At 49.8% G+C, this 15,101-nt stretch overlaps 2 protein-coding genes across 6 annotated transcripts in view; one reads left to right on the top strand and one right to left on the bottom strand.

The window, feature by feature from the left end:
• The window catches only part of PPL (periplakin), a 47,270-nt gene extending 35,836 nt beyond the window's left edge, over positions 1 to 11,434 (top strand). The window contains exons 15-22 of the mRNA XM_075899226.2: positions 3 to 181; positions 265 to 403; positions 1,469 to 1,662; positions 2,749 to 2,899; positions 3,403 to 3,486; positions 4,140 to 4,256; positions 7,067 to 7,159; positions 7,792 to 11,434. Coding sequence (XP_075755341.2) covers positions 3 to 181; positions 265 to 403; positions 1,469 to 1,662; positions 2,749 to 2,899; positions 3,403 to 3,486; positions 4,140 to 4,256; positions 7,067 to 7,159; positions 7,792 to 10,455 — 3,621 coding nt within the window. The 3' untranslated portion in view covers positions 10,456 to 11,434. The remainder of the gene's footprint in view (positions 1 to 2; positions 182 to 264; positions 404 to 1,468; positions 1,663 to 2,748; positions 2,900 to 3,402; positions 3,487 to 4,139; positions 4,257 to 7,066; positions 7,160 to 7,791) is intronic.
• A 1,092-nt stretch (positions 11,435 to 12,526) lies between these two features.
• UBN1 (ubinuclein 1) overlaps positions 12,527 to 15,101 on the bottom strand; it is a 34,256-nt gene continuing 31,681 nt past the window's right edge. For all 5 annotated transcript variants that reach the window (XM_075899229.2, XM_075899227.2, XM_075899231.2 and 2 more), the window contains one exon: positions 12,527 to 14,681. In XM_075899229.2, the coding sequence (XP_075755344.2) occupies positions 14,629 to 14,681 (53 nt within the window). In that variant the 3' untranslated portion in view covers positions 12,527 to 14,628. The remainder of the gene's footprint in view (positions 14,682 to 15,101) is intronic.

The following is a 15,101-nucleotide window of genomic DNA, read 5'->3' as shown; positions in this document are numbered from 1 at the left end:
AGAATACCTCCAACGAGCTCCGCTGCATCGAGCCGGAGAAAGCCAAGATCATCCAGGAGTGTGAGGCCTTTATTGATGCCATGCCCAGCGCTGGCAGTGCCACCTTGGTGAGGAACAAGGTAGAGGACACGAACAAGAAGTACGACCACGTGGTCCAGCTGCTCGGTGCTGCCCGGGAAAAGTACGTTATGGCTTCCGCCAGGCTGAACCCAGGCTTTTCAGCAGTGGCATGGGCGCGCAGTGACCCTCTTCCTGTGTTTGCAGGGTGGAGGTGGCCACTCGCCTTGAGAAGAGCCTTCAGCAAGGCCGAGACCTGCTGTCTGCATATGAAAACAAACTGGTGTTAGAGGATACTGTGCCGGAGGACCTGCAGGCCCTAGATCATAAGAAAGAGGAGCTCTTGGTAAGGGGTCCTTTAGCCAAGTCTCTAACCTAGCCCCCTGCCCGATAAACAGATACAGGCTAGAAAACCTGGCCCAGGTGTCTGCTCAAGGGACCAGGCAAAACGCAGCTGTGACATTTCAGCAAAGACGGAGCAGGCTTGGGCCCGTTCCATTTTCCTCGGGGGGTGAGGGGGGAGGTCCGCAGTCCTGAGAAGAGGTTGCTTGACAGGGGGTGGGCTCTGTTCAGATTTCATCGCATCACGAGGGATAATCAGGGAGGCCCCTGCCTCACTGCCCCCAAGGTGCACCCCTTCAGCGAGTGCCCTGCACGCAGCAACCCACAATTCTAATGCCCGCCAGGCACTGCTCACTGGACTATAGGGCGCCCCCGGGACTCAGAACAGAAGAGCTAAAGGGCCCCACAGCAGAGGAGCCACCTCTAGCTCCTAGTCCCAGGGCAGCCCCAGGGCCTCCCCTTCCCCGCCCCCGCTGTGTCATGGCCAGGGTGCGATTGCCTGGGGTAGTACAGAATTCAGGGCTGAAAGGGGTAGTTGTGCACAGGGATGCGCTTGAGTGACCAGCAACCTTCACAACTAGAGCCTCAGCCAAGCTTGGGTAGCCAGGCCACGTTGCTGGGATGTGGAAGACCTGGGTTCAAGTCCATATCCCCTATCAGGCAGAGCAGGAACGTAAGCCCACGTCCCCATTCTATTGGACAAGCACCCTACCCACCACTATACTAGCTCTTCTGCCACATTCCTATTCTCGGAGGATGAGAGGCTTAAATTGCAGCAAGGGAGGTTCAGGTTGGACATTAGGAAGAACTTTTGTCAGGGTGGTGAAACACTGGAATAAATTGCCCAGGGAGGTTGTGGAATCTCCAGCACTGGAGAGATCGAAGAGCAGGCTGGATAGATCTAGCAGGGATGGTCTAGCTGGTGCTTGGCCCTGCTGTGAGAGCAGGGGACAAGACCGGGTGACCTCTCGAGATTCCTTCCAGCCCTGTGATTCTATGTCAGAGCGAGACATGGTGAAAGCCGTAGTATCCATCCAGCAACCCTATCATTCTCCTCCTCCCATTCCAGGCCACGGGCGCGGAGCTGCAGGCCAAGAGGTCTCTGCTCAATGAGGCAGAGCAGAATTTGCAACAAGCAAAGACGTGTTCCAGCTCCCTGGCCAGCCGCTTTCAGGAGCACTGCCCCGACATCGAGCGCCAGGAAGCCGAGCTCCACAAACTCAGCCAGCGCTTCAACAACCTCAGCAAGCAAATCGACCGCAGGTGAGGCGCCAGGACCGCACACCGGAGACACAGGCTAGGAGAGGGAGCCCCTCGTCTCCTGGCACGTGGGTTTTTACAGCAGAACATGACTGATAGGAATGGAATCAACTCGGGCAGAACGGATCCCCCAGGACACAGGGATGGGTGAACAGGGGTGTATACAGAGCTGATGGGAGTTTGCCATTAAAGGCCCGGGGAAGGAGAAACGGACAGTTCTTCAGTGTCCCCGCAGGGCAGATCTGGGGAGCCCCGGTGTTAAATGGTCTCAGAGAGGAGACTGGAGTAGTGATGACCATTTTGTCCACAGGGCTGAACAAAGGGTGAATGAATTCCCCTCCAGCACAGCCTCTCCCATCTGCTTCTGACTTGGTCTCCCCACTAAACCGGCCTTCATTTTCACTCCACATCAAGATCAGGCCCCTTCAGGCTTGGTACACTTGTCCTGACCCATCTCCCTCTCCCTACACTCCACCCGCACACCTCTCCTCTGTCCCTCACCCTCCTCTTCCCGTCTGCCTTCGCGCTGTGCCAGAGGTCTGACGACTCTCCAAGCACTTCCCTTGCCACATCCCCTTGCTCTTCACCAGCCAACCGCCCCCGATACCCAACCAGGCAACGGCACGGTCTCTGCTCCCCCCTCGGTGACTGACGTTTGTGCTGTGCTGCATGCACATCTTAGCGCTCTAAGCGTCTCAGGACACAGACACCTTTGGGGCTGGCAAGCGCCATGCCCGTGGGTAGTTCTAGTCCACTGTCGCCAATGGTTCCAGCACACCTGCAGGGTCTCTGGAGAGAGGTGAACAGTGTATAGTGCTTGGTTAGAGCTGAACTTCACAAGCCTCCTCCCTGACCTCAGAGGTGCCATCGCTTAGGCCTCCGGGGACAGGAAGGAGTAAACAACTGCAGCCTGGTTTATACTCTCCTGCAGAAAACACCTCCTAGGAAATACGGTGTAGGGCCTGCAGAAGGGGAGTCCTGGGGAGAACTCGGGCCCCAAGTGTGTGTGTCTTTGGGAGGATGGGGCCAGAGAAACGGACAGACACTGGAGTAGCTTGGGAAGTGTTACATCCCCTAACCCCCTTGCAGGTCGCAGACCCTGCAGAAAGCAAAATCATCCTATTCCACCTACCGCGCCGGCTACAACGAAGTCAACCAGTTCCTTTGTAACGTGCCGAACTATGAGCCGCAGGAGACGGACAACATCCAACAAGTGGAAACGAAGCTCAACCACCAAACGGTAATTCCTTCTCTGCGGGCCCATATGCTGCAGGGACCCTCCCAGGCCACGGCCACCAACACCCCCCAGTCCTGCTGCGAGGGGGGGGGCACCCAGCAGCGCCTACAGCAGGGGGTAAGGACACAGCAGGTGACTAGGTTGGCTGATGAAGAGTTCCTGCTGAGCCAACACAGGGCTCTGGCAAGGCACCTCAGTCTGAAAGCCAGCTCTGTCCTTACCACAGGCCTGCCCAGTGCTGCTCCTTCCTTCTGGGCATGCTCAACCCCTGCTTTGCCTCGAGGCTTCACCCCCACTCAGCCCTTCCCCCAGAGCCCCTCCTCTCTGTCCTCCCCCAAGCTCCTCTCTCCCCATCAGCTGATGGGTGGTGGGTGCTGAGCTCCGACTCTTTTTCTGCGGGTGCTCCAGGGCTGCACTTTGCCGTGCGGGGGCATATGTCCAAATGGGAGGGGAGCCCTTCACGGGAGTCCTCCAAAGCACCAAACTGCTGGGCTCTTTGTTTATAGACGCTGCTGGGTGATATTGCAAGGAAGGAGCAGGAGGTACAGAAGGTCTCGGCTGATGCCCAGCAGTACCAGCAGGCGGTGAAGGTAAGGAGCGGGATTCTCTCGCGAGAGGTGAGAGACTAAGGGACCAGGCTGACCTGCACACCGCAGGCCACAGACCCTCACTCACCCGTGCATGAAAGGGATTCCTCGCCTCAATTCGTGGGTTAAAGACTTCAAAGTTCCACGACCTCTAACCATGCAAGTGCTCCTGTCCCATGCTGCAGAGGAAGGTGACCCCACCCGAATCTCTGCCAGGGGGAAATTCCTTCTTGACCCCGGAGAGAGGATAGGCTGCAATGGCTGCAAAAGGAAACCAATGTGGCCTGGGGAGAGAGCTAAAGGATGGAAGAGGCAAGGACAGCTTAGTCCCATCCCTGCTCTCATAGCAACTCCCTCCACGGCCTTTGTCTAGTCAGTACACGCCTGCCTCAGTTTCTCTATATGTGAAGGGGTCAATTCTCCCTTCTTGAAGACAAGAGACTTTAAAGCACTTAATATGAAAGTCATGATGCAGCCATGGAGAGCATTAGCAGGGTGGATACAACAGGCAATGAGACAGAAAGGTCTCGCTGCTGTTGCTGTAGATCCCACAATCCTAAATTAGCAGGTGAAAGGCTGGGTCCATGCACAAGCTGGGGGGGGGGGTGGTCAGGAGGACACATCCTCACCTCTCTAACATCACCCCCCTACTGCAGGACTATGAACTGGAAGCAGAGAAGCTACGCTCTATTCTCGACCTGGAAAACGGAAGGAACGGCTACACGAGCAAGAGGCCCAGACTCCAGTCTCCAGCAGCTAAAGTGAAAGAAGAGGTAAGGCTCGACTGGGTGGAGAGGAGCTAAGGCTGGGTTATGGCTTTGAGGAGCGATCAGTGATTACATGGATGGTGATTTTCACGTCTGTGACCTCAGCCTCATCCGGGGTTGGGAATTCTTCATCATTAATTATCTCCCATCCCAGCGATTTTGGGGAAAGGAGAGGAAACAGCATCTGAGCTGTGCCCTTTGTTCCCAACAAAATCTCCCCCAAGGCTACAGCTGGAGGGGCAGGTTTTATGGGCTGCAATGCTCTGTGTAAGGTATAGCTACTATACACGGACATGCCATTTTTAAGCTACTTTGCCCTGTATAACCCATTGTCTGGCTATCTTAGTTCCTCCATCATCGCACATTGCACCATGCAGCTGACGATGCCCACCTGAGTCGAGACCGGCCTCTTCCCGGGTTGCCTTACCGATTACGGGCATTTGCTGGAGCAAGGGGCAGGAAGGGAAACTATTGTACTTACAGTGACAGCCCCTCTTTGCACGTCACACGCGGGATACGCACTGGGAGCCCGCTGGGCCATCCGTGCCGTAGCTCTCCTCGTGCTCCCAAACAAGGGCACAAAGGGCGGCGCAGGCCGACAGCACTCCAGTTCCTTAGCGCCACACGGGCCAAGTCAGAATCCTGGGTGTCCTTAGCACCTTTGCAGCACATCATTCCTGTAAGAATTGCACTCGGTTCATTTATAGCAGCATAGCATGGCTAGTGGGTATTTCCCCTCGCCCAGGGGAAAGACTCCACAGGGAAGTAAGGGCCATTCTCATACATAGAGACTTGTCCTCCTAAGTCAGTCACAAAAAAGGGAACTCTCTTCCCCCAACCCCACCCAAATCAGGAGAGCCAATGCACATGGGCACTAAGGTCTAAGGTCCAGCTCAATCTTCTGGGCAAAAGGAGGCAGCAAGGGTCTGGAGCCGATGGTTCCGATGCTGGATCCTGTGGTGAAAATGAGGTATAGGTGCTGGTTCTTCCAGCCACTTGAGGAACTTGGGCAGTACTGACAGCACTGTGGCCCTGAAGGAAGCCATCAGCCCATGGTGACCGGAGAGGCTCCAGCCTTTCTAGCTCCAGGAAGGGACCCTCCTTGTACTCCAGGAGGGCTGGAGACACATATCTACCTGGAAGACATATTTGCTTTCCCCCATCCAAGTTGGCTGCTCCTAGTGGGACCATATATATCCCAGGACAGCCTTACCCCAAAAGAAAAATCTACAGGGAGAGGCACAGTGGGAGCTCTGCCCTCGACACCCAGGGTTGGTGCACATGTCCTGCTAGCCCTTGCCTGGCTTTGTGTGGCCCGCTCTGCCAGGGTACTCAGAGGAGGAAGATGAGCGGATCAGACGGTTCTGGGAGCAAGCTCGTCATTGGTCACCAGATGAGGCAGTCACTCCATCTTCTCCGTCTCTGTCGGATGATTTTCAGCAATACCACGAGCTAGTGCAGAGGGCAGCAGCAGAGCTACACACCCCGTGGGAGGAAATTAAGGAGCCTTACGAGGGATGCCACAGCCCTCCTGTCCCGCTAGAGCGCACCTCCACGGAACTTCCCGTCCGTTCCATCATCTCTTACTAAGACTCCCTCTGAGTCACTGGCCACATGACCTGGGACCAATCTGTCCATCCCGGTGGCATTTCCAATCGCTAATTCTTCTGGCTGACGTTCTAGCTAACAGAAAGCTTTCAGTGGGCCCACCTGATACTACGTTCTAGGTCTCTCTATGCCCCTATCCCCTTATCATGCCCAAGGGAGTTTATTAGTCTGGTCATCCATTTACCTGTGTATTTTCCTAAACCACATGCCTTGGGAGAGGAGAGAACTGCATTCTCTGGAGAGCTCTGGCCTTTTATCTGCAAAGAACAAAGAGTCACGAAGATGACTAGACTATTTGTTTCCATAGCAAAGCGACCAAGAGAACAACCTGTATTAACGCAGAAAGTTACAACCTGAGATCCATTTTGAATGATCTTTGTTACCTGCTAGCTGGTATTCCCCTTTCCTGTCCCCCCTCACCCCGAAGAGTGAATACCAGCTCATTCCACCAGAGAGCAAGCTACTTCAGCTGCATCCCTGGGACACACTCATATTTTAGAGATCTGTAGGAAAGCCACTTGGAAAGCTTTGCTTGCCTTCCTGAGACACCGGGCCCTGGAACAGTCACTGACTGCAAATATGGCTGTGGGGACAGCAGTACGACATTCAGCCTTCATATCTCTCTGCATCCTCACACCCACCATCTGTGCGACTCCTGCTTCTTAAACCGCCAATGGGTAGAACATGCATCGGGACCATCACTCTTGGAAGAAATGGAGGGGACTTACCTGTAAGAGGAGGTTCTTTGAGATGCATGGTCCTTCTCTGCATTCCACTACCCGCCTTCCAGAAAATTTGTAACTGTGGTAAAGAATAAGGAAACTGGAGAGGCCCGTCCATTATGCCCTCCAGGGGAGCTACAGCGCATATGGGGGGCAAAGGACACTGCTTCCAAGAAGTTCTACACTCAGATCCATAGTGCACATATGTGTCCCTTATAGGGAATACAAGTAAGGACCACACCTCTCAAAAACTTTTAGCTGCAGGTAAGTTACCCCCTTTTCTGTGCATGCAACCAATGGACTAGAACCCACAACAACGTAAGAGCACTGTAAAGGGAGGATTTCAAAGAAATATCCAGTTGCACATTGTCAGGCTTCCCGACCTCTCCCGCATGTTGCCATTTGTTTTCTTTCTGTTCAGGAAGTCTCAATTAACAGCTCTGATTCCACTTCCTTCTCTGACGGCCTTGCCTGTCTCGTTCACAGGAAGCAATTCTGGCTGCGAAATTCACTGAAGTTAGTGCTGTCAATAAACAGAGACTGCAGAACCTGGAATTTGCGCAGAATCTCCTGAAGCAGGTAACTAAGTAACAGAGTTGGCATAGAGATTAAACTAGGAGCTTGGCTTTCCAAACCATGCACCGTAGCTAGGTGACTTTGGATGGTCACATCTTCTGCACCGCAATGAAGGAGGTTTATGCATACTAAAGTAGATTAAATTTGCTTAACATAAAGTTATTCTACAATATTTATTAAAGCAGACTTGCATATATTTGTATGCCAACTAAAAGAAGATCTAGTTAATGTTACATCTGGAAATCACTATGTAGAAGGAACCTCATTTGAGCCCACCCAACTCAAACCCATCCAACGACCTCCTCCCCTTACCCATTTGGTGCAGGAGAGCGTTATGCAAGTCTTAAGAATTTATTGGTTGAATTGTTTTCAACTTTTTTCGTGAGCAGAGCTCCTTCCCCAATAGCCAGACACACCTTCCATGGAATAGCAGAAGGTGTGGTCGGGACCCTGTGGTTTAAGAACCTATGGACTAGTTCAACAAAGGGATATGTACTTGCTAATATGCAGTAGTCAATTACCAGTCCAAGTTCTCCCATAGTACTGTTACCATTATAGATGCTGAAGATAGGTACAAGCGGTGACTGCTAATGAGAAAGGTTGTCCTTACCATGCACTCTTTATTCTACTGACAGCAGCCAGAGGTACAAGTGATGCAGGAGTCTATCCAGACTAGTAAGCCTGAGAGGCCACAGGAGGAAGCCTGGAAAATAAAGAAAGAGCTGGATGATGAGAGTCAACGTCGACAGCAGCTAGAGGGAGAGATCAAAACCATCCAGAATGACATCCTCCACCTGCAGAAGCAGAAGCCCCAGGAGACTGTGCTGAAGAAGGAAGTGCTGAAGAAAGTGCCTGACCCTCAGCTGGATGAGAGCTTCCACAAAATGCAGCAAAACCTGACGGAAGAGCAACGCAAAAACCAGGTGCTACAGGATGAGCTGGAGGCCCTAAAATTGAAGCTGCAAGCCTTAGAGCATGAGAAGAGGGAAGGGGGCCGGGAGTATAGGGTGAAGGAGGTCCTGCGTATCGAGCAGGACAAGGCACAAGCAGAGGAGATCCTGAAGTTGAAAGAAGAACTGGAGGACCTCAGGAGGCAGGAAGGAGCCCGAGAAAGCGAGGTCACCCTCCTGCGCCACCAAATCACCGTGCTGTCTGAGGAGAAGAACAAAGAGCAGGAGAAGGTTACTGAGAAGGAAGTGGTGAAGCTACAGAATGACCCCCAGCTGGAGACAGAATTCCGGGTGCTACAGGAGAACAAGGAAAGGGAGAGCTATCAAAGGCAGAAGCAAGAAGAGGAGCTCAGCTTTCTGCAGGACAAGATGAAACGATTGGAGAGGGAGCGGGCCATTGCAGAGGGCAAGATCACAGTCAAGGAGGTTCTGAAGGTGGAGAAAGATCTGGCAACAGAAAGGGAGGTGAACGAGCTCCGACGCCAGTATGAAGACGAGAAGTCCAAGAGCCGGTCCAATGAGAGGGAGAAGGCTGAGCTGCTCAGAAAGATCCAGGTCCTGGAGGAGGAAAATGCTAAGGTGGTCATTCAGGAAAAAGTACGTGAGATAGTGCGTCCAGATCCTAAGGCTGAAAATGAAGTAGCCAACCTTCGCATGGAGCTGGTGGAGCAGGAGAGGCGGTATCGAGGTGGGGAAGAGGAGCTGAAGAGCTTCCAGAATGAGCTGGCTTACCTGAAGAACAGAAGCGGCCAGGTGGAGGTGAAAGAAATTATCAAGGAGGTCATTAAGTACAAGACCGATCCTGAGACTGAGAAGGAATTGCAGAGACTCCGGGAAGAAATTGTAGACAAGACTCGAGCGATTGAAAGAGCTGATGTGGAGATCTACCAGCTGAAGCAAGAGATTCAGACCTTGAAAGACACCAAGCCTCAAGTCCAGATGAAGGAAGTCGTCCAAGAGGTACTACAATACCGGGAAGACCCCAAGACCAAGGAGGAAGTGGAGTCCCTGAGAGCTCAGCTTGCAGAGGAACAAAAGAAGCACGTTGACTTGGAGAGGGAGAGGCTGCTCCAAGAGGAGAAGATCAGACAGAAAGAGGAGGAACTCTCACAAGTGAAGGAGAAAGTGGTCCAGCAGGAAGTGGTAAAGTTTGAGCAAGATCCCACCTTGAAAGCAGAGATCAATTCCTTCTCTGAGAGTATTGAGAGTGAGCTGAAGCAGATGGACTCCCTGCGAGAAGAGCTGCGCAAGCTGCAACGGAGGAGATCTGAGCTGGAGCGCCAGCTGGAGGAACTTGAGAAAGAGAGGCAGGCCCGCAGAGAGGCTGAACTTGAGGTGCAGAGGCTGAAGGTCAGGCTGAATGAGCTGGAACAGCAAGAGAGGGAGACAACGGAGAGAGTGACTGTGAAACAGAAAGTAATCCTCCAGCAAGACCCGCAGCAAGAGAAAGAACACTCCCTCCTTAAGCTAGAGCTGGAGGAAGAGAAGCACCGAAGGCAAGTCCTGCAGGCTGAGCTGGAAGCTCTGAGGAAGAAGCTCCTCACACTGGAAAAGATGGAGGTCAAGGAGAAAGTAGTCTTTTCAGAGAGCATCCAAGTGGATAAAGGGGACACCGAATATGAGATTCAAAAGCTGAAGAGCAACCTGGAGGAGGAGAGCCGGCGTAAAAGGGAGCTAGATGCAGACATCGACCGCCTTGAGGCCAGGCTGTCTGAGGTGGAGTTCAACAATTCCAAGTCCTCCAAGGAGCTAGATTTCTTGAGGGAGGAAAACCACAAACTCCACCTAGAAAAGCAGAATCTTCTGCTGGAAACAAGGAGGCTGCAGTCGGAGATTGAGCTCACAGCAACGGAAGCTCGGGATTTACGAAACATAACCCAGGTTGACAGCAGGGTGAATCTTGACACCAGATTCCAGACCTTGGAGCGAGAGCTGGAAGATCTGAAGACATTATCTAGAGAAAAAGATGCAGAGATTGAGCAACTTCAGAACCGCCTCAAGACAGTGGCCATCAAGAGAGAGCAGAGAGAGAACCACTTGCGGCGCTCCATTGTGGTCATAGACCCCGACACCGGCAACGAGATGTCTCCAGAGGAAGCTCATAAATACGGCCTCATTGAATGGAGCTTGTTTCTCAAATTGAAGAACCAGGAATGTGACTGGGAAGAGATCTCAATAAAGGGGCCTAATGGGGAGTCCTCTGTGATCCTAGACAGAAAGTCTGGCAAAGAATTTTCCATCGAGGATGCCTTAAAGAGTGGAAAATTAACCATGGCTCAGTATGATCGTTACCTCAACAAGGAGATATCCATCCAGGAGCTGGCGGTACTGGTATCTGGACAGAAGTAATTACAGTGTTCCCTCCACTCTATATCGAAACTCCTTACAGCAGCTTGCTCAGAGCTGCGCCACTTGTTACAATTCCAGATCGCTGCAAATCCTTTGTGTCTTCCAAAATGCTATAGCCTTTGCCTGGTCCAACATGAGGCTGCTATGAAGCCAGGCTGCTTGCTGCATCCATTCCATAAGAGCACTGTCACGGCAGAGGTGGAAAACGCATTTGTCAGCATTGCATGAACTTTTCTTCCACACGACACTCTTACCTGGATACTCAAACAGAAACACAAACAAAATGATCTTCACGTCTGAAGCTGCTGATTAACACGTGCTCTCAAATTCAGCACATCTCAGCACATTCTTTTTTGTTTTTCTGTCAAATCTGCACTTCTCTCTCGAGGATACCGCATAGTCAGGTAAAAAGCTGTACAAAGAGCACACTGGAAAGAGACAAAAGGTCAATACCACCCCAACAGCAGAGGGAGCCTAGTAAGCCACCCACATGTATGAAAATCTAGAGAAACACTTTCATTGTATACAGTGGAATGAATGATGGTATCTTCCCCTGAGAACGGCAGCTAAGTGCGCAAAAAGTGAAATTTACACTTTTATTCATAGTCCTGATACTAAGATCTCATCAAAGGTTGCAGACATACTTCTTTCACCTCAGTGCCTCTAATGCCAAAGGGGAGGGGGAACAAAAAGAATTATAATTAGATACAGTAAATCCTAGATATAAAGGAGGTATTTTCATAGGACATCACCAGAAATATGTAGAGATGTCAATATTATGTAGTAAAGCATGCTCCTGTTACCTAATGCAGAGGTGCCTTCTCAATGGCCATGCTTACCTCATGGTTAAAAGCCACTCATACTGATATTTTATTGACTAAAGTTACGTTCAGCTACATGTATCATTTATTTGTTAAGGGAAATGGGAAAGGTGGGGAAATTCTATTTATAGTACAAAATAAAAATGCGGTGGTTTACATCAGGAGTTTATTTTTCCTTTTTAAAACGATGCCTTCCTTTTGACTGAGTGCCTTAAAGGAATCCAAAGTTTCAGAATCAAAGATTCACCCAGCACTGAGCTTTGGACTTTCTGCCTTACCGTGTAGCTTGGCTATGAAAAAAGGATGTGAAAGAGCACTGTGGGGTTCCATGTTTATTGCATCATGGATTTCCTAATCCAGCCTGCTCAGTTTAAAAGTGGAAGAGCTTTTCCTGCAATCTCTGTCTGGGATCTGAAAGGCAACCTGGTTTTTTCCTACCTCCTCTATCCTCCTGGGTAATACAGGTTCTATAGGCCAAATTCTGCCCTTAGCGATACCCATAGACAGGGGTATGATCCCAAGTACCACTTGTGCAATTCCACTGCTTTTAAGAAATTTACACAGCTGTAATTTACTGGAACCTAGAACATAGTTCCGCTCACTTTCCTCAAGCTAGTCTGCAATGCTAAGAGCACTAAACATGTATTTTATACCCAACCCTGCTTCTACTCAAGTCAATGAGAGAGTTTTACCATTATTAAGCTAAAAGAAGGGTCCCTCACAGCAAAGGTAACACACACACACACACACACACACACACACACACACACACACACACACACACACACGTCTGTTGAGTAAGAAGGTATTCTACTACAATGACAATTTAAGAGTCAGAGCTGTATTTCAAGAAGATGCGGTCATTTACAAAGCATCCACCAAAATGCAGACTAATTAGTCAGCCAGTGAGTGACCGGGGCAGCAATACAGTCACTAAGATGATTTTCCAGTTAAATTACATTGGAAATGAAGCCAAGAGACTGAAAAGAGCATTTTGGAAACTTTGAAACAATTTATTCAGTTGCTCTGTACAAGATGGACAGTTTTCATACCATCCCCATCATTGTCCTCTAGAAAGTCCCACACTCACAACAAAAATAAAGCCAATTGCAGCTCGTACACACAACAGAAACTGCCATACTTAGTAAGTGCCGGTGGGAGGCTCGGCCCCCACCTTAAAGAAAATAGCAAAGGTTGCCTAGTCAAGGCAGAGATCCCAGATGTTCTGCTCCCCACGGCTTGTGATCTCATTCCATACTTCTGCCTTGCCACGGCCGTTTAATTCATTCACTCGTTCATTACATCATGTAAAGAAAAAAAAATCCCACAGAATTTCCACCGAATACACAATTCCCTGAGGCAAGAGGCTTCGCTAAACTCCTAAAACAAGGGCATTCCGTTCCAGCTGCGACATGCGAAGGTGCATCCCAGCAGAAACACCGAAGTGAAAGCAAAGAGAGGGAGTGGAACCAGTACCTTGCGTTGCCCATTAAGGGCTGGGATCCTGCCAGGTGTTGGACTGCCCTTTCAGCTGCCACTGGCATCAGTGGAAGTTGAAGGTGCCCAGCACCTTTCGGGATCAGGCCCGAAATAGGAACCATGCAACATCCACTGTTCAGAGTCCATCGATAACTGCTGTACTTTATCTTAATGCAAATTCTGTCTTTGGCTCTTTTGCTACAACTTAGAAATATTTTCTTTTTTGTAAACAAATTTGAATTCTGAGCTGCATTTTTAAAAAAAATATGAACAGTGAAGTGATCTTGAGAAGTCCTTTATCAGTTCCACTTCCAAACATGCGTCTTGGGTCTTACTTAAAATACAGAAAACTGGAGCTACTATTTGCTGGCATACTTGATTTCAGTACCCCTCCCCCCCTTCCCAAATCACAGGAAGGAATTCTGCAAGTTTTTACGTGACATACCAATGAGTAACTTATGGAGCGGTGCTATTATCTCTGAAGTCCAGATACATTAGACCTGGTTAAAAGGTGACCTGAAAAGAAGGAGATCACAACACCACAACTACAAGTCAATGGGGCTTACAATCTCAGAACTACCAACTGCCCCTTATGCACGCATGTCAAAAGGGACGCGCAGACAGACTGAGATCAGCTTACAGGGCTAAAGCAAAAAAAATACACACTCAGATCCTAGTAGAGCCCCACTGCTGTAGCTCTGACAAGTAAGTGGTTTTAGTGCAGAAGTCATCAAGGGGAGCAATATTCACTGGAGTATCCGTGACCTTTGTTAATCTAGATCACCAGAGAGCTCATTTTTGAAGACCCTAGTAAAGAATGGCTTTAGGGGAGGGTCTGGAACCCACTTGCACAAACTCAGATAAGAACTGGTGGCCTTGCTGGATTTGGTACTGGATTTAAAGTAACCAAGTCACTATTTAAATCCAGACAGTGCAGCTTTTGATGTGCAACCATAAAAAGGTCTATTAAATAAAAAGAGAATACATCTTAAATAGAGAGTGATTAAAAAAAGAACTGAGGCGCGCACACAAAAAAAGGGGCAAAACGGGTGTTAAGTCCATTCTTGCTCCACCATAAAAGGCACTGGAATTACGTCTTCCTATACATGTGACATGCTGAGAAGTGTTCCAATCGATCCAATGCATTCAATGGTAATGAGAAAACTGAGCACACACAAAAAATCCCTTGAGAGGAAATACAAATGTAGAATCGTTTCAGTGTCCATGAGTGCATCTAGAAATGTCTCTCTAAGAGTCTTCATCCTCCTTGAGAAGGGACTATCAGGTGATTCATGAGAGTCGCCATAAAGGAAGTGCTAAGTTCTCCCGCTAACTTGAGCACTGCTTTATAGTACAATTGAAAAATTAGAAGAGTCCATGTCTTTGAAATGCACTTGCAGTGCTTGAGTTATCCAAGTAAATCCAAAGCAGGAATAAGCACCTTTCAGAGACTCTCTCCTGGGGAACCAAGGAGGTAACTGAATTCAGAGGTACTTGGCAGATTTAGACACAGGTGGGGGGAATCCACCAGGGCGCTTGACTTTTTGAAAGAAAGACGCCCCAGCAGTGGTTCCCCACAAGTTCTAGTGCTTGCCAGTGCCACCGTTGTGCGAGCACCGTAAGCAGTGAAACAGTGCTGTAAGTGCTTCTCTCACAGGGTGCAGCACAAGGTGGCTTGCTTCCTGCAGGGCTCCTCTCTGGACGCCACTGATCAAAAGTGCCAATGAGCTCTTCACTCAACTCAGGTTTCTCCAGCTGCTGTCAGGAAAAGAAAACAAAGAGCAGGTGGAAAACGGGCCATCTGCATCCAGTCTTCATGGCTCATTCCTCTTGGTTTGTCCTGGGCTTGAAATAGCTTCCCCTCATGCAGATGTCACAATTTTCGCTGCTGCACGTTGGACCCTTTGCCATGAAGCTGAGATGCATCTGAAGGAGAAGCAAAACAAGAAAGGAAAAGGTTTCAACTTCAGCAGTAGGGTTCTGTGCACAGCTAGGGGCACCAAGATCCCATCACACGTTAAAGCTATTGAGTCACCAAGGATTCAGACTAGAAGATACTAGGGGAAGAGATTTTTTCATGGACATGTGGTAACTGGCAGTGGTCTTCATTGTGCCTGTATATTACATGGTCTCAAGAGGCAGGAGACCTTCCAGCCTAATCATCACCAAGGGCAATACATACAGGTAGCTGGGAGGAGGGAGCTGTTGGCTAGTCAAGCAAGCTATTCTCACCTTATCAGACCAAACTCGCAAGTGCCCTTTTCCATGGCTAACAAATACATGATTTTACTGATTACCCAGAGAAGAAGGAAATTGTAGTTGTTGAGAGTCTGAAGAGAAGTTTAA

The sequence above is a fragment of the Pelodiscus sinensis genome, chromosome 15 (assembly GCF_052426305.1).
Source record: "Pelodiscus sinensis isolate ZL-2025 chromosome 15, ASM5242630v1, whole genome shotgun sequence".
NCBI classification, from domain to species: domain Eukaryota; kingdom Metazoa; phylum Chordata; order Testudines; family Trionychidae; genus Pelodiscus; species Pelodiscus sinensis.
The sequence above is the reverse complement of the archived record's forward strand: the minus strand, read 5'-3'. Positions and strand labels throughout refer to the sequence as shown.